The following is a 26544-nucleotide window of genomic DNA, read 5'->3' on the forward strand; positions in this document are numbered from 1 at the left end:
TAGCCCTCCCTCCCACTGCTTACCAATATAACACTCGACAGGTCCAAGACGCAATACTAGGAAACTATTTCTCTAGTAATTATCCTAGACCGCTCGCAGGTTATGTTGCAAATAGTAAAGAGAGTGTAGTTCTTCTGGAGAACATACCATAAATTAACATGAAATCAATAATAATTACTACGGTTAAATCACTGTAACAACATTTATTTAAAAAATTTACTTACATAAATAATTACCAGAGATAGAAATTCATGCAATTACATATCTGTATGTAAATGTCGTAAGTGAAATTTATTGAGTAGACATTTCAAGAATTTTTGTTTTGGACGAGTGAATTTTATTTCATTATATTGACATATTCGAACAATGTTTTGCATACTATAATATAAAATAAGCATATTTTAATTTGTTTTCCATACCATTTGTATATAAACGTTAAAAAATCTATCTACCTGTGGTACAGTTAATCTGGAGAATTATGGAGAAATTACTACAGTAACATTTATTTACAAAATTAACTTGGTGAAATCTCTACAATAACATATATTTACACAATTAACTAAGTGAAATTACTACAATAATATTTCTTTTCACAAAATTAACTTTGTAAGTCAACACTTACCAAAGATTGGAAGTTAACGCAATTGCATAGGCTATATTTGTCATAAATATGTGAGTGAAATTTGAGTGGACATTTCAGAAATTTGTTTTGGATGAGGGAGTTTTATTTCAGAATATTGGCATATTTTAACATTAGTTTGCTTATATTAACGTAATGACAGCATACAATTAGCATATTTTAATATGTTTTGCATAGTATTAATACATATTAACTAATGAAAATCCAATAGAATTACGATCATGTGATATACAAATTAGCGTCCTTTATTTCACCAAATCAAAACTGTCGCCAGTGGCTAAATATTGGTTCTTTTGAATTCGCGGCCTTCGCGGGTATTGAAATTTCCCGCTAATGACGTCATTCAAGGTGAAGGGAAGTCTATTTTCTTGGCCACTAGGTGCCAGCCTAGATCAATGAACTTGGGTGCCAGTAAAGGATTTTGCCAAGCAGTTCAAAACTTGTGCAACAGATGGAAGAAGACTGCAATGGAAGAGATTCAGCTATATCACAGTCTAATATATATATATATATATTAGACTGTGGCTATATCACAGTCTGTTGCTATCAACGAGTTGTCTTCTCTTTCTAACTCGTTGGTTGCTATATTTTGAGAACAAGGAGAGAGTTTAATCACTGTATGTACAGTATACGTGACAGTAGTTTCATGTTGCAGTGAAATCACAGTTCGATCACTGTTTCACTGGTTAATGAACAGCTCACTCACTAGACAGTCGTGCGAAACTTGTTACATGTGGACTCTCATCAAGGCTCGAACCATTTTTTTTTTCTGGAACTGTTCATGAGAGACTTCACGTATGCAGTACAATAGTTAAAAATTTATCATAAAACCACGCATATATGCGTATTAGTGCTGCACATGATTATGTAGTCTCGGAAGCAGTTCACTCGCTTTCAATCGGAGACTGAGAAGATAAAAAGAAAACGGAGACCTCTGGTCATCTGATTGATGCCGCAACAACTTTCCTTTGAATAAGACTGATGCAGACATACACTTTCTACTGAGCATTCCCTTAATTGAATCCTGTAGTGGTTCGAATCCACTAACATCAGAGTATTTTTTTTAAGAAGTGTGCAATTTTTTTGTATAGTCTCCTTTTTTTTTTTTTTTTTTTTTTTTTGTCTCTCTCAATCTCTCTCCCTATTTTTCCTTAAAGTGCTACCAGTACTTTAGCCTACAGATTTGTTTCTACATTTGTGGAAGGGCAACTAGTTTTATGCTATTGACCAAATTAATGTTATTAAATTCAATTGCAAACTCTGCAGCAAAAGTAGTTTTTCAGTACCGGTAGCTAATCTAAACATTTATAATTCTCCTGCAAACACTAGTTTATTCACAAAAAATAGTTACTGGGTACTGCCAATTAGTAATTAGTCTAATGGGTTTAATTTAACGTAAAATATACTATTAAATGAAATTTCAGAATCGAACCAAAGACACGTGTTATGAATGTGTTAAGGTTTACTGTTTATAATTTATTCAGGCTCTTCGTTACCTTTAACTCTGGAAAACATTTTTTTGCACGACCGTGTTTTTGTTGTATTTATAGCTATTGTTGTTAGGCCTTGAAAGTTAGAATTTCCACACAGAAACTTTGTTACTAGGGAAACCATTCTTCATAAAATAAAACTATACTGAAGTAAACCCATTACAGTGCACTTATTGTTACTTAGTTACAATTACAGTATAGTTTTGCAAAGGCTTTGGAATAATATTGCTCTAAATTTTCAATGTAAAATAGGGCCTATATTGTATTTGGAATTTTAAAAATATGATCGTGCAAAAAATGTTGTACAATACAAGTTTGTGAAATGTATTACAAAATCTCGGAAATTGAAAAACGAGCAGAGAGAGTTTTTCAAACTTTTCCTCGATTTTGTGAAAAAAAGGTTGGGAACTTTGTATCGTAATGTACGAGGGGGATCCAGGAAATAACGACCGTTTTATTGTAATAATTAAAAAAATATATATATTTATTTGAAAAAACAAAGACTGTTACATAACTGAAGCTTCCTTTACTTCTCTACATATTCACCACCTACATTTAAACATTTGTCGTATCTGTTCACTAGCTTTAGAATTCCCATGTTATACTCCTCTGCCGCCAGTTCATTAAGCCAGGTGTTCACTGTCTTCTTCAACTCTTCATCACTTCCAAAACGCGTACCACCCAGAAAGTCTTTCAGCTTGGTGAAAAGGTGAAAATCGCTAGGAGCAAGGTCTGGACTATGGGCGGATGATCAAAGATTTCCCAACCGAATTGATCCAGCAATTCTCGAGTTGAAGCAGCAGTGTGCGGGCGGGCGTTGTCGTGAAGATGCACAACTCCTCTCGAAAGCATTCCTCGCCTCTTGTTTTGGATGGCTCACCGTAGTTTTCGTAAAGTCTCACAATAACGATTTGCATTGATTGTAGTGCCTTTTGGCATGAAATCCAGCAAAAGAACACCTTTGCGATCCCAAAAGACAGTAGCCATGACTTTTTGTGTTGAGAGAGTCTGTTTGAATTTTCTCGGTTTCTTGGGTGATGAGGGATGATGCCACTGACGTGATTGGCGCTTGGTCTCTGGGGTGTTGTGAGACACCCAGGTCTCATCATCAGTCACAATTTGATCAAGAAAGGCGTCTCCATCTGTGTGATATCGCATCAAAAATGTCAATGCTGAGGCCATTCTCTGAGTTTTGTGTTGGTCACTCAGTTGCCGTGGAACCCATCGTGCACAGATTTTGTGGTAGCCAAGATGTTACGACACAATTTCACCAAGCAAAGAACGAGAAATGTCAGGAAAGGCAATATGCAATTCGTCGAGTGATGTGCGCCTGTCTTGCAAGATTCTGTCGTTCACTTTAGTCTTCAGGTCTTTGTGATGAGTGATGGGCGTCCGGGTCGAGTTTCATCGTGGACATTTGTTCGTCCATTGTTGAACATTTCGCACCATTTTCTCACATTTCTTTCATTCATTACAGTATCACCATACACTTCTTTCAATTGCCGGTAAATTTCTGCAGGTTTCAAATGTCGGGCATTCAAAAATCGAATCTCACTCCTCATCTCACAGTCGGCGGGATTATCAATCACGTCGTTCATTTTGAAGTAACACAAAATGCACAATGGCGACTTGTTGCAACCAGTACTCACAACATTATGAGAACACATGTTAAGGAAGCCAGTTGACCTTCAAACAAGGAAGGGGAGTCAGCTGCGCGGCGGGTATGCACGAACGGTCGTTATTTCCTGGATCCCCCTCGTACTATTACATAATATATAACTGTCATTTTGCAAATCAAGATTTCAGGTATAACTTCCTGTAAAGTTGATTTGAATAATTTCGAGGGAAAAATTGTTCCGGAGCCAGGTATCGAACCCAGGACCTTTGGTTTAACGTACCAACGCTCTACCACTGAGCTACCCGGGAACTCTAACCGACACCGATCCAATTTTTCCCTCTATATCCACAGACCTCAAAGTGGGCTGACAACCGTCAAGCAACCAACTTCGAGTGCACACTAACTCCGTGTGACTTAAATTGTGGTTTTTCTGTTACGAACAGTGACGTGTATTATGCAAATCAAGATTTCAGGTATAACTCCCTGTAAAGTTGATTTGAATAATTTCGAGGGAAAAATTGTTCAACTGTCATTTTGCACAGCAAAATTCCCTATATTGACATTGTACTGCTCAACACAGCAAACATCCACATCGGTGGCGATTGGAACTACATACAGCTACATCGTACAGGCAAGGCCATTGAATCAATGTAACACTGATTGCCAAGTTTCAGCTATGTCTTAAATGATTTCACTGATCTATTAACAAGTATTAATAAGTATGTGTTCTACAAATATCTTCTAGTAAACGAACTACTTTACATAGTCGAGCTAGATGCTTGGTTTATAATGTAATCAAGTATTATGACGAGTAAGGAAAAGAGAAAAGTACAAAGTAGCTTTAGGACAAGCTACACCTCTCGCGGTGTATCTTCATAGTTGGGTGATGTCAGTGGACTTTAGAACTAAAGTCACTTAGCTCAAGATGTACCATGCAGGGAGTATGCTTAAAGTAAATAAAAAGGTAGTATACGGAAAAAGGACATGTACAGAAGAAACGAACATGAGACTCCAAGGTCAAAAAATAGGAAAGCAACACATTAAATTGATTCATAAAATCTGAGCAAGTGCAAAATTAGGCAGATGTTTCAATGTTATCATTCTCTTCACAAAGAAATGCCTACTTCACATAAATTACTACAATCCTATAAAAAAATAATAATAATTTGCAGCTTGTAAAGAAACATTAAGAATAATAAAGTCGATATGGTTTCAGTTCAAGAAATATAAGGATAAACAGGAAGGATTCGTGATAAGAACAGTTTGGCTGTGGTGCATGTGCGAATCTATCATGCAGTGTCAGCGTGATTCTTACCTGAATTTATTTTTGAGTGTGCATTCAGCCAAGATAATCCTGTCGCGAACTGCATGTGGATAACCGACACTTCAAGAGAGAAGCCCCGATATTGTGGGCGAGTTTATTGTAAAGGTGGTGGCATTTCAAATTTATTAATCTATTTAAAGTGGTCACACCATCGCGAGCTTGAAGATAGGGCAGGCAATAATGTTGGACAGCAGCCTGAGCATTCAACATGCCCACCAAACAGTATCAAATTGGATTAACTTTTAATTACATTTATATCAAAAGTTATGCAGCCCCTTAACGTGGTATAAGATGCCGGATTTAACTACTTCGTTAAGAGTTAAACCCAAGATATTCTCTGCTGTTTTGTAACATTGTGTTTGTATGCTAAAAATATTCTGATAGTGTGCATAACTTACAATCACACAGTTAATCATAATTTAACTAACCAGGTTACTGGTTGTTTTTTCCAATTTTTTATTTCACTTTTACGTGAATATCCCAGATTTTTTAGGCAACTTATACGATAGTGTTCAGGATAAACTTCGAACTGAATTAAAGAACTAAAAACTGCTTATTCCACAACAGACTGCTTGTCGTTAAAAGGCAAGATAGATACTCGTACGTAACAGATACAGGTCAGTACATGACTGGTAATCAATTAACTACTGCTTGTTTTGACTTATCTGTCATCAAGGGAAGTCATACAGCCGACAACATTGCTGGTTGGATTCAAGACGTCATTAATTCATGAGGACTAAACAACAAAGTTTCTGCTGTTGTCACATACAATGAAACAAATGTGATTGTTGCCATCAAAAAATTAAACCTTTGCCATCTAGTGTGTGTTGCATACACATTAAACCATACCATCGAAATTTCCAGTGTGCGACTTTATTAATCACTTTCAACTAAATGAATACTAGCTTCAGTGCCACTTTATCTCACTCACAACTACTGCCAGTTCCACCGGTTGGGCTATCAGTCATCCTTCAGAATTCCGTCCTTCGATTGTCTCTTCCCTCCATATACCTCCACTACCAACCTCCGATTCCTCCATCAATTGTAGTCGCTCTGCTGAGCAGCACTAATGCGTATAAGGTATACCATTAATTTTGCACCTCTACTTTTTTTTTCTGTTTATGGTGAAGGATCCTGTTCTAAGGTTGTAGCACCCAACATATAAGACCTGTTCACTATAGATTATTAAAAATATCAGTTCTATGAATTTCTTACAACAAGTATTTACTTTGGTAATGAAAATAAAAAGACAAAATACTTTACCTGATAATTATTGCATTATTTCTACAATCCTCTTCCTCAGATGATATTACCTAGTCTAAATTATGACTCTGGAGAGAATACTTAATTTTAGTATAACCAATACATACCGGTAAAAGCAAAAGTACAGGGAGGAGTACACTATAAAAGAGAAATAACATAACAAAAATTTCGAATTGTTTCAAAACACTAGAAATGAATTGCAAAAAAATTTCCTTTGTCTAATGACTTACACATTTTGGGTAAAAAGAATTACAGAATTAGAGGGGTGTATGTGATAAAGGATTCCATGGTCTCATGGTAATCCCACTTGTAACCATGACTGGTTAAGCACCATCTCTTATATTGTTCTTTTATTTTTGGTCATGTGTTACAGGATGTTTGTAGATAGTTAATAAAACCACAGATTCGAAAAAAAAAAACTTTTATTAATAAACTATAACCGTATAAATAAATAGCAAATTCATTTCTTCACCAGCCTTAGAAGAGACCCGGAAGTTGTTTCAATACTGAAACGAAAAAAAAAAAAAAAGGATAAAAATACATACTGTGTATAAAAATAAATAACTGTATCAAATAGAACAAAACTTCAAAGTGTTGAAATGTTAAAAGGGTGATATAAATTATGCTGTACAGCCATTTCAGAATTTTATTCTCAATCATCAGCAGTCTACTATTGTGGTGGTCTTGTTTCTTGCTAATCACTCTCTTCTATAGGAGGAAATATTTGGGTGTGATTGTGGAAAGTGGTAAGGATGCCTTTGTGTTGTGCATTATAATGTCAAAAAGTTACCAGAATGTAAATTAAAATTTGAATGAATATTTATTAACTACAAATATCCTTTCACCCAGTAGTAGTTACAGGAAAAATAACAACATATAAAGACAAGACATACTAACAGAAAAACTAAAGAAATATAGAGTAGGAATATAAACAAATGAAATTAAGGGCAGAAAATAAAAGAAATTGTGTGTTGAGCATATACATAAAATCGTATCATCATTTAGAAAGTAAAAATATAATACATTGTACAGTATCCTATGTTATATGCCAGTAAGTTGCTGCATTGTGAGGCGGAAATTTTCATAGCCTATTTCCATTTCCGCATTCCAAAACACATACTTCACAGGATAAGTACACATAAATGGTTTCGAGCAAGAAAAACTCAAAGTACCTAGCATTTGTTATTGATAAGACTAGGCTATATATTAATTTTCAAAACAAAAACATGACTTACATACCATTTTACAAGTTCTGCTCCAATTATATCATGAATATGATATAACATTCCCAGTTTAGCAGACTTCTCCAAATTCCTCTGTTCTAATTCCTAATAGAAGAAAAATATTCGAAATTATTTGTTCATTGATAGTTGCCTTCATATATAAGTTAGTAACAAGACGATTTGATGATGTCATTAATTTCGTCATAAACAGGTACCACTCATGGATAATTACCAATCCTGATACTTACAAATTGTAAGATTTCACTGAACTTGCACTTCCTTATTGTTCTCAAGACAGACTTCCTGCCTTTCAAGTAAGCTCTCATAAATTCTCCAGCATTTGGGAAGGAAAACCAGAAGCTTGCTGTTGATCTCAAAGCCAATAATCCTGAGCTCACAAGGTCACTTGGGAGAAGAAGTAATGGGTAAAATGCGAAATGTTATCAGCTTAATTAAAATAAATAATTCAGAGAAACAAGTAAAATGTTTACCTGATTTCCTGTTGTGAAAAACCTAACTCTCCTCGTAATAGTGCTTTATCAATACTGACATCTTGTACTTTCGGTAACACCTCTTTCAAAAAGCGGCTAATTACGTGCTTTTTTGAGCAGTGTTGATTAATATGATTGACAAGATCGTCAAAATATATGACTACCAGAGCAGCCTCTTCACCACCAAGTTTAAATAAACGAACTACACCTTTAGCTTGAAGACTGTTCTGAAAAACAATCAGAATAGACAAAATTACAACTTCTTTCAATTTTTTTGATAATTCTCCAGAAAAGATACACTTAAGATTGCATAATAATTTTCTTTTACTTCATTCGCGCTGTAAGATGTATATAGTGATAAACACGTGGATTTTAATTTGCAGCCACAAATAGTTTCAACATAAAAATTGTTTGATACTTACCTAGGCCTACTGTATTCTAATGCAATATTGTAGTCACCCCGTAGTTGTTCCTGTATGCGAGAGGTCCAGGACGAATTACTAGAAAAATGGTGATTTTAGTTTGCAGCCACAAATACTTTCAATATCCATAAAACATAGCATGCGAGAGGTCCAGGCGAATTACTACGGAAATGGTCTACAATAGTGCATTAGAATATACAGGTAAGCAGGGCCACCGACAGGATTTATGGGCCCCTGTGCAATATTGTGCTCGGGTCCCGTTGAAAAAAAAGTTAAAAATGACAAGTTAACAATTATTCTGACCACAACAATTATTTGCAAAATAAATCAAAGATAACCCCATACACAGATACGAATCTAAAAATATAGCCTACACTTTTGTTACATTGAAAACTTTTAGCAAAACTTCACATTAGCACAATATATTACATTCATCACACTTCTTCTTCAGTAGGGCCTACATACGAGGCGCGTCCATAAAGTAACTTTCCCACTCGTCCCACAGCTAGCAAACCATATGTTGCGTGAAGCGACTGTGTGTACATGATAGAGTAATGTCCTGGCATGGTGCATGCGCTAGCGGAATTTCCCAAGTGCTCTCAGTAGCTTCGTTGCATAGATTGAAGATGGATGTTCCTATTTCAGCTCCCACTGCGTGTGAAGTGCGGTCAGTGATAAAGATTTTGAATGCACAGGACATAGTGCCGATTGAAATTTATCGTCAGCTGCGCCAGGTCTATGGTTTTAACGTCATGAGCAAGCAGATGGTGTGTTGCTCCACAAGGTCGTCTGTGATGATGGTTGGCCTCCCACTGCGCTCCTCATCGTGCACATTTTGGCGTCCTGCTGAAAATTGTCTACAGCAGCAACGCACCACCTACTTGCCCATAGACCATAGACGATCGCTCTCCAGACTAAGGAGGCCAAGGTTACTCAGTCTTTCCTGACACATTGTTACTCTGAATACATTTTTATTTCCTTCATTTTATTTGAAGTTGGTGTGAAATTGAGTGTTGCTATTGAAGGTGCAGAAAATAAACCAATCTCAAGCCTGTCTGTTCAGGTTGTCAAAAATGAAGATAATTCATGCTTAGAATGGAATACTGATGATTGTGGCTGTCTAGAAAAAATTTGTGATGACAGCAGTATTGAATCAGAACAAGCAAACAATAGTAAAAATGATGTGTTAATATGTGCAAGTGAAGTAAATTTACCCACACCAGTTCCTAACTCTGAGTCATGGCAAGTAACATGCGACATTGGAAAAGTAAAAAGTGGCAGACAAATTGTGTCACTGAATGTGTTGTTCGAAAAAGTACCCCCAACCTGCCTAATAACCTTCCAAGTGACGGAACAAGAGCCTTTCCAGAATTATTTTCAAAACTCAAGAGTGAAGAATGTGTTGCCAGAGACTGACTAATTAGTGTGGAGTGAAACAAATCAGTCATTGTACTGTTTTCTCTGATTTGTTTCACTGCACACTAGGCAATCTCTGGGAACACATTCTCCATTGTTGAGTTTTGAAAATACTGTAATACTGTTTTTGGAAAGGCTCTTGTTTTCGAACAACACATTCAATGACACAATTTGTCTGCTACTTTTTAGTTTTCCAAGGAGGTCAATTTCACACCACTTCAAACAAAGTTCTACTCCCTTCCTTAATATGTTCCAATTTTTGTCTCTCCTTGCACTTCTCAACTCCCGACTTATGCTTCTACTTGTCCATTGTCCACTCGTAACACTAATGAACAGAATTTACTAGACAAACGACAACGAAAAAACGAAAGTTTCGTCACGAAACATACTATGTAGGCCCTACTGAAAAGGAAATGTAATCCTCCGGCTTGGATTTGGGATAGTCCACTAAGAGGGCAAGCCAATTGAACGTTTTCGGTACAAGTGATGGGAACATATTTCAGGCAAATGCCGGAGACGTCAAGTGTCATGTCGATGATTGTTAACGTGGGAAATCGATATTCTATTATATAAAAGTTAAACATTCACATAATGAAGTGGTAATTTGTATTAATTTTACTATTGTTGGTTAATATGCCACATTCATGTAACAAATGTTCTTAGAAACTTTTTTAGTACCGGTATGTATCTGTGAATAACTATTTGTGATAATAAAAAGTAATCAGACTCACTTAATCTGACGGGCCCTTACTGCTCACGGGCCCATATGCACTTGACCCCTTTGCCCCCCCTTCTCGGTGCAGGTAAGTAACGATTATTATTTTGAAAGTGTTTGTTGTTGCAAACTAAAATCAAGTGTTTTTATCACTATATACGTCTCACAGAAGCTAGTCTGGGAAATTACCAATTCTTTATAGTACAGATTATTTGAATTGCATGATAATAAAAACTGATGAAGACAAGTTAATTAAACCGTCTAGTGCATGAATGACAGGTGGTCCGTCAAGTTCAAGTATATCCCTCAGGCAAAGTCATGAATATGCAAAGTGCAAACCACAAACCACGACCCCGCAATAGGTTTGCTAGACAGGTGACACACTGCAGTGGTTTGCCTAACTTACTAGTAATGAATGACATTTTTTAAAAGTTGATGCATGTGCAACTTTGTATAAATCTTGTGAATTAAAATACATAAATGGCAATACTTTTTAACTTCTTTAAAAAGAGAGATATAAGATAAGGTTATTTCTACCCAAATTAGCTACCCGTACATCAGTGATTGAACTACATTGACTTAATATCTGTATCAATTATAGGCCTAATATCAAAAATAGTACAATTCCTAAGATAATGTACTTACTACTTCTCGGTCCACTGATGTTTTACATTTAATTATGCTATAAATTTGATGAACCAACAAAACAGGTGGTAATTTGCCCTCAAATTTCTCCAAAGGAAATTTACTTTTCAAATATGTAAGTGCAGCTACAACATCAGACGGTGCATCTGATAAAGAATCAAAACTATTTTTATTTTCTGTTTCACTGGTTACTTTAGTAAGCTGAGTATTCGCACGAAATTTCTTATTTTGTCCATAAAAGTTTGAAGATGACGGTCTCTTAATCATACTATCAAACTCGTTGACACACAGGTACTGCACGTCAAAGTACACGTTAAACTGTGAACAAACAATTAAATCTTACATATGTGTGCATATATTTAATAACCAATATAGATATTATGTGAATTGGTCACCCACGACACTACTATCCAGTCAAAATACAATTAATTAATACACTGTAGTAGTTCGATTTTCGTCAATACACAACCACCAAACCAAGGTGACCAGGACACTAAACAACATCATTCAGCGCAAAGTGCAAACTCAAGTCACTTTCTTCTTTTGTTGGCTAGCCTGTAAAGTGTAAATAGTCTGCCATCTAGCGGAATACCGTGTGAAACTCTCATAATCAATTCGGTGGTAGACGTAGAATGTTGGTGTTAGGTTATAAAACTTACAATTACAGTAAATATGTTTGTTCTTGCAGAAATGAAGCATGTTATACGAACTCCACCGCACATATTTCATTTAAAGTTGAATGATGCAATTGCAGAGGAGCTAAATAGGAAATTAGCAAACAAGGTAAATTGCATCTTCCAATTTTTCTACCTAACCTTTTCATAGAAAACGAATCTTGAATGCAGTTGTGGTTTTCTGTTTGTTTTAAATCATTCACCCCCGTCATTCCCGTCACCCATTTCCCTTACTACATATTGTTAGACATGAACCTAGTGTCTAAATTTCTTGTGTCAGGTATAACTAGCAAACGTGAGTAGGCTGTAACTAGGAATTTCTGGTGAAACGAGCGTTGAGCGGATTCCGCCGATTTTGGAATAGGCACCGACGTACTTGAACTGCCAACATAGAAAACAAAAAATCACACTCAATCGCTTTCACCTTCATCTTGACGGGATAATAAAAGCCTAAACTAACCTAACCTAACCTAACCTAAGTGCGTCGGTGTCTATTCCAAAATCGGCAGAATCCGCTCAACGCTCGTTTAACCGAATTTTCTTGGGTGAGTAATGCTTGCCATAAATTTAATTTACCGTATATTAATCTCCAATAGCCAGAAGTTTAACAGAACTATCCCGAACTACTATCAATAGGTCCAACTAATGTTTGCTGGACATAACTTAAGTATTTTCAGTTCTTAAGATTAATTTGTTATACAAAAGATGTGATAAAGAAACATGGGATTTCTTTTTCCTCTGGTGTCAGTTTTATGAATATTTTTGTTACTGCTATTGCTAATCGTTCCTCTTCTCCTCCATTAGCCCATAAAAGAATGAAGATGGTGAAAGGTACTGAAATTATATTAGATCTCTTAACTTTAATTTTTTTATCCTTGCTGAAACTTGCAGCTACTTTTTTTTGTAATAAATCATGTCATATTCTTCTATTTCTAACTTCAATAACATATATTGCATCTTTGCAGGTTGTTTTACATGTAGGATTGTGTATTGCTCTACATGACATTACTCAGTTAGAAGATTCATACATATTCCCAGGAGACGGAGCTGCTCACACTAAAGTTCACTTCAGATATGTTGTGTTCAGACCATTCATGGAAGAGGTCATCACTGGAAAGATTCGAAGCTGCAGCCGTGAAGGAGTACATGGTAATTGGTTACATAATGTATTGCCTGAAACAGGTACATAACTGGCCAACAGACCTGTAGTTTGTTATCAATACCAAGCAGGCGTGTTGTAATCTGAGGCATGCCCCCCCCCCCCACCCTTACAACCTCGCTGATTGGTGTAGTTCATCACAAAGTTTCAGTCGCCTTTTTACCTCTAGGAAAGTCTCGGTACTTAATTTGAAAGGAGGCTGAGTGGACCTCTGGGTTGTTCTAGAGGTTTTGGAAACGAAAATTCCGCTACCATCCAGGATTGAACCCAGGACCTTTCACTCTGACTCTGAGCTATCTGGCCTGGCAGCATATATGTATATAAATTCCTTAGGGGGATTTCGAGAAAAAACATAAAAGTTGAGGATTTAAAGAAAAAACTCCTAAGGTTCCTCATTGGGAAGGTGTGCAACATCTGGGTGGAAGATCCTTAAACATAAAAGTGTAGTATTATTGTGGTCGTTTGTGAACGGTTTTTGAGTTATTAATATAAATTAAAGCGAATAGATAACAACATTGCAGCACATATTCATATAGCAGAAGGTTGAATCCGAATTTATGTAATTTAACTGAGTTGCTGTTCTAAAATTCTAATAGTTTTATTCGATATTTTTATTTTTCGTAACTGTGCCCCTATGTTTAAACTTCATGAGATGACAGTAGTTCAGACCAAAGACGTTATATAGTATACTAGACTCACACGGAGCGCTGGTGTGCTGTCCAAAATTGAAACCAGTCTGCGCATGTTTACGCCGCCATTAAATAGGTAGAAACAGCGGTAAACACGAAACCCGAGCTACTTGCAAAGTGGCTTGTTGCTATTAAAAGAGATAAATTTGTGCCTTCACCTAACGTAAAATTGTGTTCGGCTCATTTTAAAGTCACAGATTTTTGGAAAAGTAATGGCAATAGAATTTTGAAAGATGATGCTGTACCATCCCTGTTTAATTTTCCAAGCCATTTGCAAGAGGTACGATATTTTACCTCTGTTGTTACACTATCAATGTAATTAAAAATCAATCAGTAGTTTACGACAATAAAGAATACTTAATTGTTAGTACAAGCATATCAGACTGTAGAGAAATCTCACTGAGTGAATTATTTACACTTACACATCAGTTATTGAACACAATTAGTGGAAAGATAACTTTTTGTTTTTATTATGTAAATTAATTTATCTGCAAGATAATAAAAATCGATTCAAAATCTATAGGTGGATAAGTAAGTAAGTAAATAAATAAATAAATGACTATAATAGCTAAGCCTACTTTGTGGACTTATGATTCAGGGTTCATGATCAATATGTATAGACCTAACTAGACTAATAAATTAGCCAGCCGTGGGTTTGATCTTGTTGGAGAACATGCTATGTTTCAGATGTAAGGAAATGAATACATAATTTCCTGTGGGAACTAAATATCACTAATGGGATTCTAGGAGGGGGGAGGGAGAGAAAAGTTATTATTTTCTGTTCAACCATCTTTTGGTGTTCAACAGCAAATAAACATGATCTACCTAATTAAGTGTATAAATATTTAAACATTTAATATTACACTGTAGCAGATTTTGTAACTTAATAGAGGTTGTTTTTTGTAGGTTGAGACATAACCCCGTAGGCCATTAAAATTACTTTATATTTGTGAGTGGTCTATGATGTCATTTGCACAGCAATTTTTGTTGTTGTTTTGTTTTTGCAGATATTCCTAGTGCATTATTTTTCACTGGGGGTTTATAAATGCATATAGTTCACATACAAATAACCCGTTTATATTTTGCTGGATATATATTATTAAAAAAAGCAAGGAATGTCATCTTACTGATATAACATATGTGCATAAAATTACGTATTATCATTCCGCAAGCAATGATATATATATTTATTTATTTAAAATAACAATATATTATGTAAAGAAATCCACGCATAAAAAGTATGTTTTTTTTTTTTTACATAATGTGATTATGTTTAGTTTTTGGGTCTTCATGTTACCTATTAATTGCAATGTATTAGGTACCAGTAGGCTACTTTTTATAATTGATAGCATCCCCTTTATTAATTGAAGAATGACTTATAAATGCAATGTACGTTTGCCACCTTTGCGCATTATATTTTGCGTGGTTACTTATGTCCTGTAGTCTGAAAGTACCGGTAATATAATTTACGATTCTCTAAAACTTAACAACAGGTCTATACTGATTATCACATATTTATTTCACTTAAGAATTTGATTATAATAAGAACTTATATAATCAAGGTGCATATATTTACGTCTTGTGATCTAAGAGTAATGTATGTTAATATAATTTTCGATTCTCTGAAACCTAACAATATGCTAATTAACGTAAATTTATACATTCTGTAATGTGTATTGTGTAGGCCTATTTATGGATGTATGAGCATGTTTTCTATCAATTGCTGTGTACATATTTTCTTTCCTTTAATGCTCTGACCCATATCAATGAAACACTGAATATATTTATTTCGTCCTAATTTACGTTAAACGTCGAAAATGGACATAATCTGTCAATTTTAGATCATCATAACGTTAAATTGTGTGATTTACGTGCTGCTATTATGCGTCTGCTCTCCTACATCATGGCGGCAAGCGCAGCGTTCAATTTGCCCCCGTTTCCTCGTTCCGCGCAGCCGAGACTGTAGGGGCTTGGTTCAGACAGACAAAACGCCCATGTTTCCTAATTTCATTCTGAATTGAAAAAAAAATTATGGTTGTCTGAAGTCTACACAAAATTTCAGCTTTTAACATAATTTGTTTTGAGATCTGTGGACTATATGCAAAGTTATACATATTTTTTCACATTGTATATGAATAGAGAACAAACTATACACCCAAAAGTTATATCTCACAACTTAAGATATTCCTAAATCGTCTATTATAAAATTGTGAAAATTACTTCAAACAATGGCTGCAACTTTCTGTGTGTTTCCAGTTCTAATAGTAACAAATTTGTAACTTTTTCTGTGTATTCACATTAGACCAAAGCTCACCAATCAGTCTTCGGTTGTGGAGAAGGCAGCTGGGTAATGATTAGCTCGAGCGCATGGAGTCGAGTACTCTTATAACTGATCGGTTGAAGCTTTTACTCAGTTGGTCGTGAGCGCTTGAGGTTGTTGCACTACAATTACATCACCATTTAATGCCTGATTTTCAAAACAGCCTACCTAAGAAGGCTACCATTTTGTTTTATTTCAGATAGCATAAAAAGCAGGAAGTATTTAAACCTTTAAATAAGTAAACATAATTTTTAAATAACACAATTCGTTAAATGAAATAATGCTTTATACTTACTTACGAATAGCTCTTAAGGAACCCGCAGGTTCAGTGCCACCCTCACTTAAGCCCATCATCGGTCCTATCCTGTGCAAGATTAATCCAGTCTCTATCATCATATCCTACCTCCCTCAAATCCATTTTAATATTATCTTCCCATGAAATAATGCTTTATATTATCAATAATGTTATTGAGCATCCTTCTTTTCAGATCAATTATATCAGTAATGAAAATGTTTAATGTAGTTTAGTAAAAATATGATTGCATAAAAAGAACAGAGATTTTGTGATGTGTCCCAAATTTCTTCAAAAGCAGGCATAATCTATATCAGTCACAGTATTTAATAAAAATAAACCAAATCTACATGTTCACTTTACTTAAAATTTTTACATTAGTTTATATTAAGATATGCTTAATCACAGGCAATGATTCACGTCGAAGTTTATTCCGCATCCAATGACCATATGACGAAATATCAAGAATAGTGCAAACAAAATTCGTGCTGAAAAAAATTGAAGAATCAAAAAAAAAAAAAAAATCGCCATTTGTTTTAAAATAAATAATTTTTGTTCAGTCTTATCTACAATTTCCTTCTTGGTTTCTTTAATATACTCACTGTATTTAATTTCTCTTATGACATTACAAATGCAACGCGGTTACAAAATATTACAAGTATTCCTTTCAACTAGAGGATAAAAACCAACATCTGATAGCCTCTATATATATATATACTAGGTTCACTAAACAGGTAATAGGGCATCAAACAGTTTAACATTGCCATAGTGCATACTTTAAACACATTGATTGAACTATGTAAAGATTAATTTTTGGTCCTACAGAATATATCTGTTATAGTAACAATGGTTATTAGAGGAGAAAAATTCGCTCCGGCTCCAGGGATCGAACCCGGGTCCTGGGTTCTATGTTCCAAGTGCTCTAACCACTGAGCTACGCCGAAGTTTAATTCACAGCACTGGTTCGAATCCCTCTTCTCTAGTGTTTTTCCTTTTGTGACCTGACTCAAAGTTCGACATACATGCTGACATATTAAGTCAACTGCCATTACACAAGGAGCACACTCAGTTGAGTTGGTGGCTGAGATTCCACAATATTATGCATTGTTGGGCGAAGAATCTACGTAAAGATTAATTTTTGGTCCTGCAGAATATATCTTATGGTAACAATGGTTATTAGAGGAGAAAAATTCACTCTGGTGCCGGGGATCAAATCTGGGTCCTTGGTTCTACATTCCAAGTGCTCTAACCACTGAGTTACGCTGAAGTTCAATCCACAGCACCGGATCGAATGTGGATTGAACTTCAGCATAGCTCAGTGGTTAGAACACTTGGTACGTAGAACCAAGACCCAGGTTTGATCCCTGGCGCTGGAGTGAATTTTTCTCCTCTAATAACCACATTGATTGAAGACAGTTTTCAACCTAAGATAATGCTTGAAATGACCGAGACCAACTGGTCGACAATGATGCTTTGGTTTGTGCAGCTAGCCTGCTATATATATAGCAACTGATCCTGCAATATCATGATCCTCGATTGGTTATTTTTATTGGAATGCAGACTTCTACTTCACATACAAGTCCCCTTAAGCTGATAATCGTAATATTTCGTTTCTAGTAACTCTTGGGTTCTTCGATGATATCATCATTCCTCCAAATGCGCTGCAGCATCCTTCAAGATTCGACGAAACAGAACAGGCCTGGGTGTGGGAATACAACACAGGTGGAGGAGATAAACATGATCTCTTTATGGATCCAGGTGAGACTCAGCATTGTAACTTTTAAAGATAATTAATCAAATAATGACAGTTAAAAAAATTAGTATTAGTATGCATTTTATCTTCTATAACCATTCAATAATTAAAATCCTTTACTGCGAAATAAAAAAAGGTTCGAAATTACCGTATACTACATTCCTGTAAAATGAGAATAGCCTGTGTACTCCTTGATGAATAAATTATCAGATTAAATAATGATGGAGAAAATATGATATAATATCATCATCAATAACTTCAAGGTTTAGGCCGATGGCCTGTTCCACCTCCAGAATTTTATCGGTCAAACTGGTCTCTCCTACATCTCTTTGGTCTTCCCATTCGTCTTCTTCATGTAGATCTGTAATACGGTGTTCTAAAAGTTATCCTATCGTTGGGGATTCTTATCATATAATAATCCATGGTGCTACAGCCTGGGAAGGGCCTAGATCGACAAGCTGGCTGCTGGCCTCATGCCCACATGCCGAAGCAGAGGTGGACGATCATCCAACCAGAATGGAGGTATCGCGTGGTTAGCACAATGATCCCCGCAGCTGTTATAGCTGGCATTTGCAACCAGATTTCTAATTATCGTAGCTCCCCAAGTGCATCATGATATTGGGTGGGCACCAGTCCCATACACTGGCCGAAATTTCATCAAAAAATTTCTTTCCCCATGAGGACTCGAACCAGCACGCATACCATAACGCGACTCCTTGGCAGGATGCCTTCGACCACGACGTGGGAATTCTTATTATATGGTTGTACCAATTATTTCTATATTTTTCAATTACTGTTGTTGTATTCTCGATATTCAGTTCTTGACATATATCTTCATTTCTCTTACGGTCCTGTAGTCTAAATATGATATAATATAATGTAATAAATTAATTCGCATGCGTTTCATCCAGTTTCTAAGGAAGTATTACAAAGTAAGTGTACAACAATCTGGACACGACAACTGATTTTACTCTCCTTTAATATGTTACGTATTAAAAAAAAATATCAACAGATGACTTCTTGGCAACAATTTCATGCATTTACATCAAATAATTGTACCTTACGTAACATTTCAATCAAAAATTCTATGAGTTTGTAGTAATTATATATATGTTGCAGTAGTTATTTTTTAAATTTCCTGTGCTTGCTTCTTGCTAAGAGCTTTCATTTCCAAGTACGGTATATAAATGATATCACAATACCCACTATATATTTTTGCTGCTATACACAATTAAAAATTATGGTTTATTTAACGACACTCGCACCTGTCAATGTTATATCAGCATCGCCGGTGTGCTGGAATTTTGTCCCGCAGGAGTTCTTTTACACGCCAGTAAATCTGCTGATATGAGCCTGTCGCATTTAAGGATACTTAAATGCCATCAACCTGAGCCGGAATCGAACCCGCAACCTCGAGCACAGAAGGCCAGCGCTATACCAGCTGCGCTATCAAGGCCGACTTTTGCTCTATTATCCATAGTTTTAGGTTGATTAAGAATTCGGTATAGCTGGTTTCTTCAGTAGAGTTAATTCACTTATTTAGCAACAGTAATAATTATTATACTGTCGATAAGTGCATTTTGGACAGTAATTAATTTCGGGGAAAGTGTAAGATGGCGGATTTTGTGTTGAACATTGTATTAGTATAGTTTTTAGTTTCAGTTCACCAAACCCCATTACGTGGAATCTATGAAGATTGGAGTTTGTTACCATGTGTCCCATTCTTGTTCTTATTCCAAATATTTGAATTTTACTTACTTGATTATATAGATATAGATCAGTATAGTCACTAGGGCCTATATTATGGAGCCCATGCTCACAGAAATTTTCAGTAAGCCTCTCTTATACTCACTCTCTCTCTCTCTCTCTCTCTCTCTCTCTCTCTCTCTCTCTCTCTCTCTCTCTCAACATTTTGGCAGACATATGATAATTTTGTATTCATATTTTCACATGATTCTCAATCATGACATAATTTTATCTATAGGTAGATGTTGTTGTTTTATAATGCCAGGCGTTTGGCAATAAAGTCATATTAAATGGCAAGTTGTAGCCGATTTAAGTGAGCACCATATTTTAACGTTTTGGTGGCTACTTCATCCACACACAACCTCCAGAATGTCTGGAGGACCACACCTGCTGTTGGTCGACAGGTCCACTTGGGAGATAGATCAGATGTACGAATACTAACTTGGGATTCCGAAACTTTCATTACTTTTGAATTTCTTTCCTTTCAAGTTCTATTTGAGATTTGGAAAGAAAATAGTCCAATGGATTCAAATCTGGTGAATATGGTGGATGTGACAACACTTTAAACCCACAGTCTTGCATTGCCACTTGAATTGCAAATGCTTTCCTCAGGGATGACTCCTTTGCTCAGCTTTCTTCCCATCTTGAGCTTCAGTTTTTTTATAGTCATCCCAAAATATTAGAATAGTATTCACAGTAGTAGTGACACAGTGTTCCTGGAAAATCAACCATGTTAATTCTTTTTTTGCATCTCAATAAAACTGAAGATACAACTTTCCTAATCGATATCTGAACTTGAAATATTTCGGGGGTAAGAGAAGAAGAATGATTCCATTGTTTTAATTTTTTTGTTTCCGAATAGAAGCAATGAATACATATTTTGTCTACAGTAACATCTGTCCAAAAATTTCACCTCTATTCTCTGAAAACATTGCACGATTTGAAGGCAACACACTTCATGTTTTCCGTTTTTTATCGCTTCAGAATGCATCTAGCATAGAATAATATAGTTATAGATTTATTTGCAAGAAAAATCATTAGTGATGTGGATGTTATACAGAGTGTTCGTAACTTAAAGTGCAACATTGTGAGGACATGTTCCTCGTTCAAGTCTACATCAATTTAACCTAATAGTAATATACCACAGTAAAATTTCCAATATAAATTATTATTACACAAGCCTAAAGTGGAAACTTTTAACGACGATTTCTCCGATAGTACAAGTTAAAATAAGTCAATAATATCACAAGACACATAAAAAGTGAATGTTCTGTTTTATGAATGAATGAAGTTCTGCAAAAATCTATCTCTACCTCAAAATAGTATGACATGAAAAAGATACAAATAATAGCAGAAGAGCAAGTCTTCGTAAGTTTCCAATAACTTATTACAACATTAAACAAGTGAACAAAAACATAGTAAATAAAAGATACAGTGAATAGATGAATCTTTGTGCAGTTAGTGCCTGTTTTGCTCCAAATGTCCTCTTTGAGCTTTCCTACACTTCTCAGCTTGAAGCAGTATTGAATGCGTGGTTTCTGCAATAATGATTGGATGATGTTCTAGTGCTTGTAGGAGTTTTAATGCGTGTATTCATTATGTTCCAAACCGTGGAATGACTAACTGCAAGACGTGCAGCACACAACTAATTAATGTATTAGAATATGTAAGGTAAGCATCTGGTTTACACTTCTTTGGAATTCAAAGAGTCTTCGCTCAACACAGGGTATTTCAAATGAAAAGAATGTTTCTTGTGTAAATCGCTCCATAGATTTTGTTACCTGTGGGGAGGGTACTGTAATCTTCCTTTTGTTTACGTTTATTGTCGAAAAATTGTGAATAGATTTCGGAATCAATGTTCACCAGGCGTAACAAAGTACCTAGTGATAACGAGGATTCTACCTGAGATAGAGGGAATGTTTCCTTAGCTTGAACTATGCTATGTTGCAATACTAACTTTTAGGTCTTCAACTTCCGAGTCCTTGATCAATAGTCTGCCCCTTCTGTACTGACTACTACAGGGTGAATCGTAAGTAATGTCATTAATTCTGGTGGATGATTCCTCTAGTAAAGAGCAACAAAAAAGTCAAATACCATTTTGCTGTGTTTTGAATAGTTTTCCAGAAAAAAAGTGTATTATAAAATACATGAATTACGAGATTGTGCAACGCTGTGTAATCAATAGGGAGTGCACATAAGACTCTGTTGCTCTGAACAGTCCCTTCATCTAGCTTGTTATGAATTGGAAAAGTCGAAGGTCATTGCCATGTATATTGTTTTTAAACTCATAAGAAAAAAAGATTATGTACCGTTTAATTTTTATATTTAAACTGTGTTAGAGAGTGGAGAATGAAATAATATTGACATGGTAGGTCTATATGTTCTATAAACAACTTTCAATGATAAATATTGAATTCATTTACAGGAGAACCAATTAGATTTCGTGTAATAGCAGAAACATTTGTAGAAACCACACCAAGTGGACCAGAGAATCCTGAAATGCCATCCACAAGCAGCGAAACACCTGCCGAGGAACCAAAAGTGCCCTACATGCTAACGGTATGCACCTATTAATATGATAAATCACTTTATTTTACTACAGAATAATGGCCGTACACCTCACTGGACGATATGTATCAGAGGAAGAACAATTGTTTGTATGCATCTGAAGTCTGATTAGTGGAATATGTAGCTAGTCAGTGATGTATGCAACGGAGGGAGAAAGGAACTGGTCACACTACCCCATTATCTCCTGGTCTAGTTGCCTCATAAGTGGTGCCTTCTTGGTATCACTTATGAGGTGCAGACCTGTCTTCGGACAGTTGACTAAACAATAACAATTACTTACCGTTGATCTGATAACTATACACATCTCTAATCTGATAACTACTTGCACTTCATCTGATAATAACTAAAACACACCCTTAAACTGATGGCTACTTACTTTCGATCCAATAATAACTACACACTGTTGATATGGTAATAACTACTAACCTTTGATGTGATACTGTAACTACTTACCCTTGATCTGATAACTATACACCCTTAATTTGATGGCTCCCCACTTTTATCTGATAATAACTACACACTATTGATATGATAATAAGTACAATACAGTAGAATTCCTCGTATCCGGCAACTTTGGGACATAGCCAGTGCCAGATAACTTATTTTGCCGGATAATTGGAAAATATGTTTATAGGTTATGTAAAGACATATTGTACTGCAGAAACATTTTTTTCCATGTTGAAATTTAGTAATTTTAATATAGATATTTAAAAATTAAGTTTTAAAATACGTACAGTGTTTATCTCTAGTACTGAATACGGTAATGTACATTCATCAGTTCATAATTATTGTAGTACAGTAATACATAATAGCATAAAGAATACTATATGTTTTCGTAACCTTATGGCAATTTTAAAGGGCGGCTATGTGACGTGAAGAACAGTGCAGCCAATGTTGCAACTATGAAGATGATAATGTAGCACTCGATGATTTGAACCTCTTTGACATATCACTAATGTCTGCTTGTTTATGCATACTATCTGTCACTCGAATGAAGCTTTTACGCGCTGTGGGAACAGAGAATTTCACACTTTCTGTTTAGACTCATTCAACACCCCTTCGAAATGGACGACTTCAAGTGGTAAATATAAAGATATCGTCTTTGCGCATTGTTTGCAAGGCCCAGGTGACAGCTTACTGATGCTACCCGATCTACTCCAGGGACATAACTGGGTTTTCAGTCTATGTTTTCACGTGTGAAGAAAGAGTAAACACAATATGCAGCATGAGTGATCCATGAAAACCACTCGCATCTTCATCTGACTCTTCCCTTTCGCATAAACGATTTTTTTTTTGGCCTAGTCAAAAGTGCCGTTATTTTGGTATTGCCGGTTATTTGAGTGCCGGATATGAGGGATTTTACTGTAACTACTAACCCTTAATCTGAAAACTAGTCACCCTTGATCTGATAACTACACATCCTTAATCTGATAATAACTACCCAGTCTTGAAACTGACTACGCATTGGTTGCCAGTGAAGTCAAGAGGTAAGCTGAGATTAAAAAATTCTCTGTGGTAAGCACTCACACAAACAAACACAATCTCAAGTCGATAAAATTGTATCAAAGTCATGATTAAGAAATGGACTATTTCTTGAGACAGAAGATTTCATTTGTACTATTCAGGATCAGGAGTTACCAACTATGTATTACAAAAAATATATAATAACTTAAAGATAATGTCAGAAGTGCGAAATGTTATGTATTAAGAGCACATGTTAGAAATGTTGTTAATGCTACACTTGGAATACCAGTGGCTGTTACTTACGTATGTTACTTTGTGTTTCAGGCCAGCATTAACGAATCAGGACTCGGCCTTCTGTCTTGGTGGTCATCCTCATAGCAGCTACTTCTGTGTCAGAATAAACGAGTGATATTCACTCCGTCTTGAACTTGAGTTTTTTATACATTGTGTCCTGCTTAGAGGGATCGAGAAATAAGTGCTAATTTAAAGTATAAATAATGGTTTTATAACATAACTTTTTGTACAACTTGATGTAAAAACTCTCCGAGTTTCGGAGAATGGTCAGTGCAACTCGATGTGTGCGCCTCGAGGTACCCTGAAAACATCCAAAAGGTACTCAACCTTCTGCCAAGTGTTCCACAACATTTGTGGATGATTAGTGCAGCTGCATTTATAATGCGTTGTCTTAGTATTTCCAAAGTGTCAACTGTATCAACTTGGTACACAAAGTTCGTCATAAAACCCCAGAAAGAGGTCAATGGGCGTCAAGCCGGGTGACCTAGGTGGCCAGGCAAGCATTCTCCTTGTTACTGAAAAACCGATCCTTGGGGAGTTGATCAACAACAAAAGTTCTGCACATGTCTAGATACACATTCCCTTTGGTTGTCACTTCGATGAAGGAGAATGGGCCAATTATGGAATGTTCTACTGATTGGTGCCAGGCTTGTTTCCATGATAAAAGTTAGTGCTCATGTGCATGAACATGTAACTGTTTTTAACCATTGGTGCATAAACTTGGACAGTTTCTGCATCTTGTCAGATGTAAATCACAACGGTATCTTCATTTGATTTTAAATGGTGCGCATTTATTTCTCGATCCCTCTAAGCGGGACATGGTGTATTGTGTAAGATAAATGATTGAAGCAGTTCACGTTCCAACACAAGGACTCACGTTGCAAGAGCAGAAAATATTGTGTTGATTTATTTACAAGGAAAGAAAAGGGGTGCTATTGAAATGCAATAGTCACATACAACTATTTTTATTGATTTTTTGTTATTCCTATGATTTTGAATTACCAGTAAGAAATTTACAATATTTACACAGTATCAGCAGGATGAGTAGAACAGATATACACAGAACTGACTGTACATGTAAACAGCATTGCTATGAAGCTACATACATGGCAACGAATGTACGTATAAACTTACAAACTAATGTAATTCACTGTACACTTGCTTTTTTTTTTCTTTTTGAAATAAAACATAACAAAGAATTGAAGAGCTGAGATGCCATTTCTTGGTACTGAAGGGAGGAGTGTCAGTATTGCACATTTCCACTGTCACCTATTTCTGTTAAAAATAATTTACTTTTGGGCAATGTAATACCACAATATTAAAATGATAATAAAATACTCACTTTGCTTCAGTATATCGGTACATATCCATAGTTGAATAAAATCAGTTAACTTCAGAAAGTAAGAAATTCATAAATAAACTTTTCATGAAGTGTAATAGATGAAACTTACCTACAATTACACCTTCAACCTCAATATTCTACGAGCACAAGTCAGAAAGTAAGTTTCCAAATTGCAATTCGCCTTACTGCAGCGGCCACTTCGCTGGCAAGCTCATTTACCTGGTTGACACTTCAGTAAGGCGCAATATACTGTAAATGCAGTTTGCCTTCTCCCACTCATCTATTGTGCTGGTTACAGTTCCATTAGGCATTAGGAATTTATCACACTGTAAAAACATTAATGCTTTACTTTAATTTAATTTTAAATTGATGACAAACTATTGTAAATGCTTAAAACCTTAACAGATATATGTTAGTACACTATTTTAATAATATAAATTAGTACTACTGTGTATTTCCTCTATCTGCATACAGGGTGATTCACGAATAGTCATAATTTTATTCGAAGCTGTTTTGAGTAAAAGAAATTGAAATTAACATGAATCCAATGTTTTAGTCTTAAAGAATAGTTACGCTTCCATTACCCTAAATCACTTTCAAAGACTGATAGCCGAAAAATTTACAGTTTATGTTCAAAGACACATACCCAGTGCTGTCATGGAGGCCATTCGGGGCCATACATCGTATGGGAACCTACAATTCTTTTAATTAATCATATGGGGAAAAGAAAATTTTGTTTGTACAGAGTCATACAGCATATGGGTGCCTAAGTTTTGTACATGCAGATCTTAGATCACCTCTTGCTGTTCCTAATGTATTTTGTTTGATGTTCATAAACAACCTTTGCAGCACTGGAATCCACATTCCATAAAATAATGGTTGAAAAACAAGAAGTGCTGCAAATACACACTCCAAGATTCATCAACACAAGTGTGCATCTACGGTGGGGCTACATGGTGTATTCTTTAAATCAAGCTTATTGTACAATTAAAATGT

The 26544-nt window shown here is 35.6% G+C and overlaps 2 protein-coding genes across 6 annotated transcripts; one reads left to right on the top strand and one right to left on the bottom strand.

Moving 5' to 3' along the window:
• Positions 1-6739: 6739 nt before the first annotated feature.
• LOC138713374 (inactive serine/threonine-protein kinase 19-like) lies at positions 6740-11799 on the bottom strand. Of its 5 annotated transcripts, none has more exons than XM_069845439.1 (6): positions 11684-11799; positions 11248-11565; positions 8050-8276; positions 7807-7963; positions 7575-7663; positions 6740-6841 (listed from the first exon to the last, which is right to left on the bottom strand). In XM_069845439.1, exons 2-6 carry the CDS (start codon positions 11512-11514, stop codon positions 6796-6798), a joined length of 786 nt encoding a protein of 261 aa, XP_069701540.1. In that variant the 5' UTR covers positions 11515-11565; positions 11684-11799; the 3' UTR covers positions 6740-6795. The 5 variants fall into 5 exon arrangements, with proteins under 5 accessions (XP_069701540.1, XP_069701539.1, XP_069701541.1 ...); XM_069845438.1 differs by having other exon boundaries at positions 11647-11753; XM_069845440.1 differs by having other exon boundaries at positions 11671-11736.
• Positions 11800-11836: 37 nt separating this feature from the next.
• On the top strand, positions 11837-25415 carry Polr3H (RNA polymerase III subunit H). The gene is made up of 5 exons (XM_069845442.1): positions 11837-12030; positions 12887-13070; positions 17999-18139; positions 22306-22439; positions 24237-25415. The coding sequence occupies exons 1-5, from the start codon at positions 11920-11922 to the stop codon at positions 24288-24290; spliced, it is 624 nt and encodes a 207-aa protein (XP_069701543.1). The 5' UTR covers positions 11837-11919; the 3' UTR covers positions 24291-25415.
• The last annotated feature ends 1129 nt before the right edge of the window (positions 25416-26544 follow it).

This window comes from Periplaneta americana, chromosome 14, assembly GCF_040183065.1.
Source record: "Periplaneta americana isolate PAMFEO1 chromosome 14, P.americana_PAMFEO1_priV1, whole genome shotgun sequence".
NCBI lineage: Eukaryota > Metazoa > Arthropoda > Insecta > Blattodea > Blattidae > Periplaneta > Periplaneta americana.

Excerpts from the sequence above, each read along its gene's own strand:
- LOC138713374 (XM_069845439.1), bottom strand. The coding sequence starts at position 11,514 with ATGATTAAGAGACCGTCATCTTCAAACTTTTATGGACAAAATAAGAAA. Across the intron at positions 7,964-8,049 it reads TTTTCACAACAGGAAATCAG|TGACCTTGTGAGCTCAGGAT; the intron begins GTAAACATTTTA and ends TCTTCTCCCAAG. Across the intron at positions 6,842-7,574 it reads GGAGCAGAACTTGTAAAATG|TATTGAAACAACTTCCGGGT; the intron begins GTATGTAAGTCA and ends TTTTCGTTTCAG.
- Polr3H (XM_069845442.1), top strand. The coding sequence starts at position 11,920 with ATGTTTGTTCTTGCAGAAATGAAGCATGTTATACGAACTCCACCGCAC. Across the intron at positions 12,031-12,886 it reads ATAGGAAATTAGCAAACAAG|GTTGTTTTACATGTAGGATT; the intron begins GTAAATTGCATC and ends GCATCTTTGCAG. Across the intron at positions 13,071-17,998 it reads CAGCCGTGAAGGAGTACATG|TAACTCTTGGGTTCTTCGAT; the intron begins GTAATTGGTTAC and ends TTTCGTTTCTAG.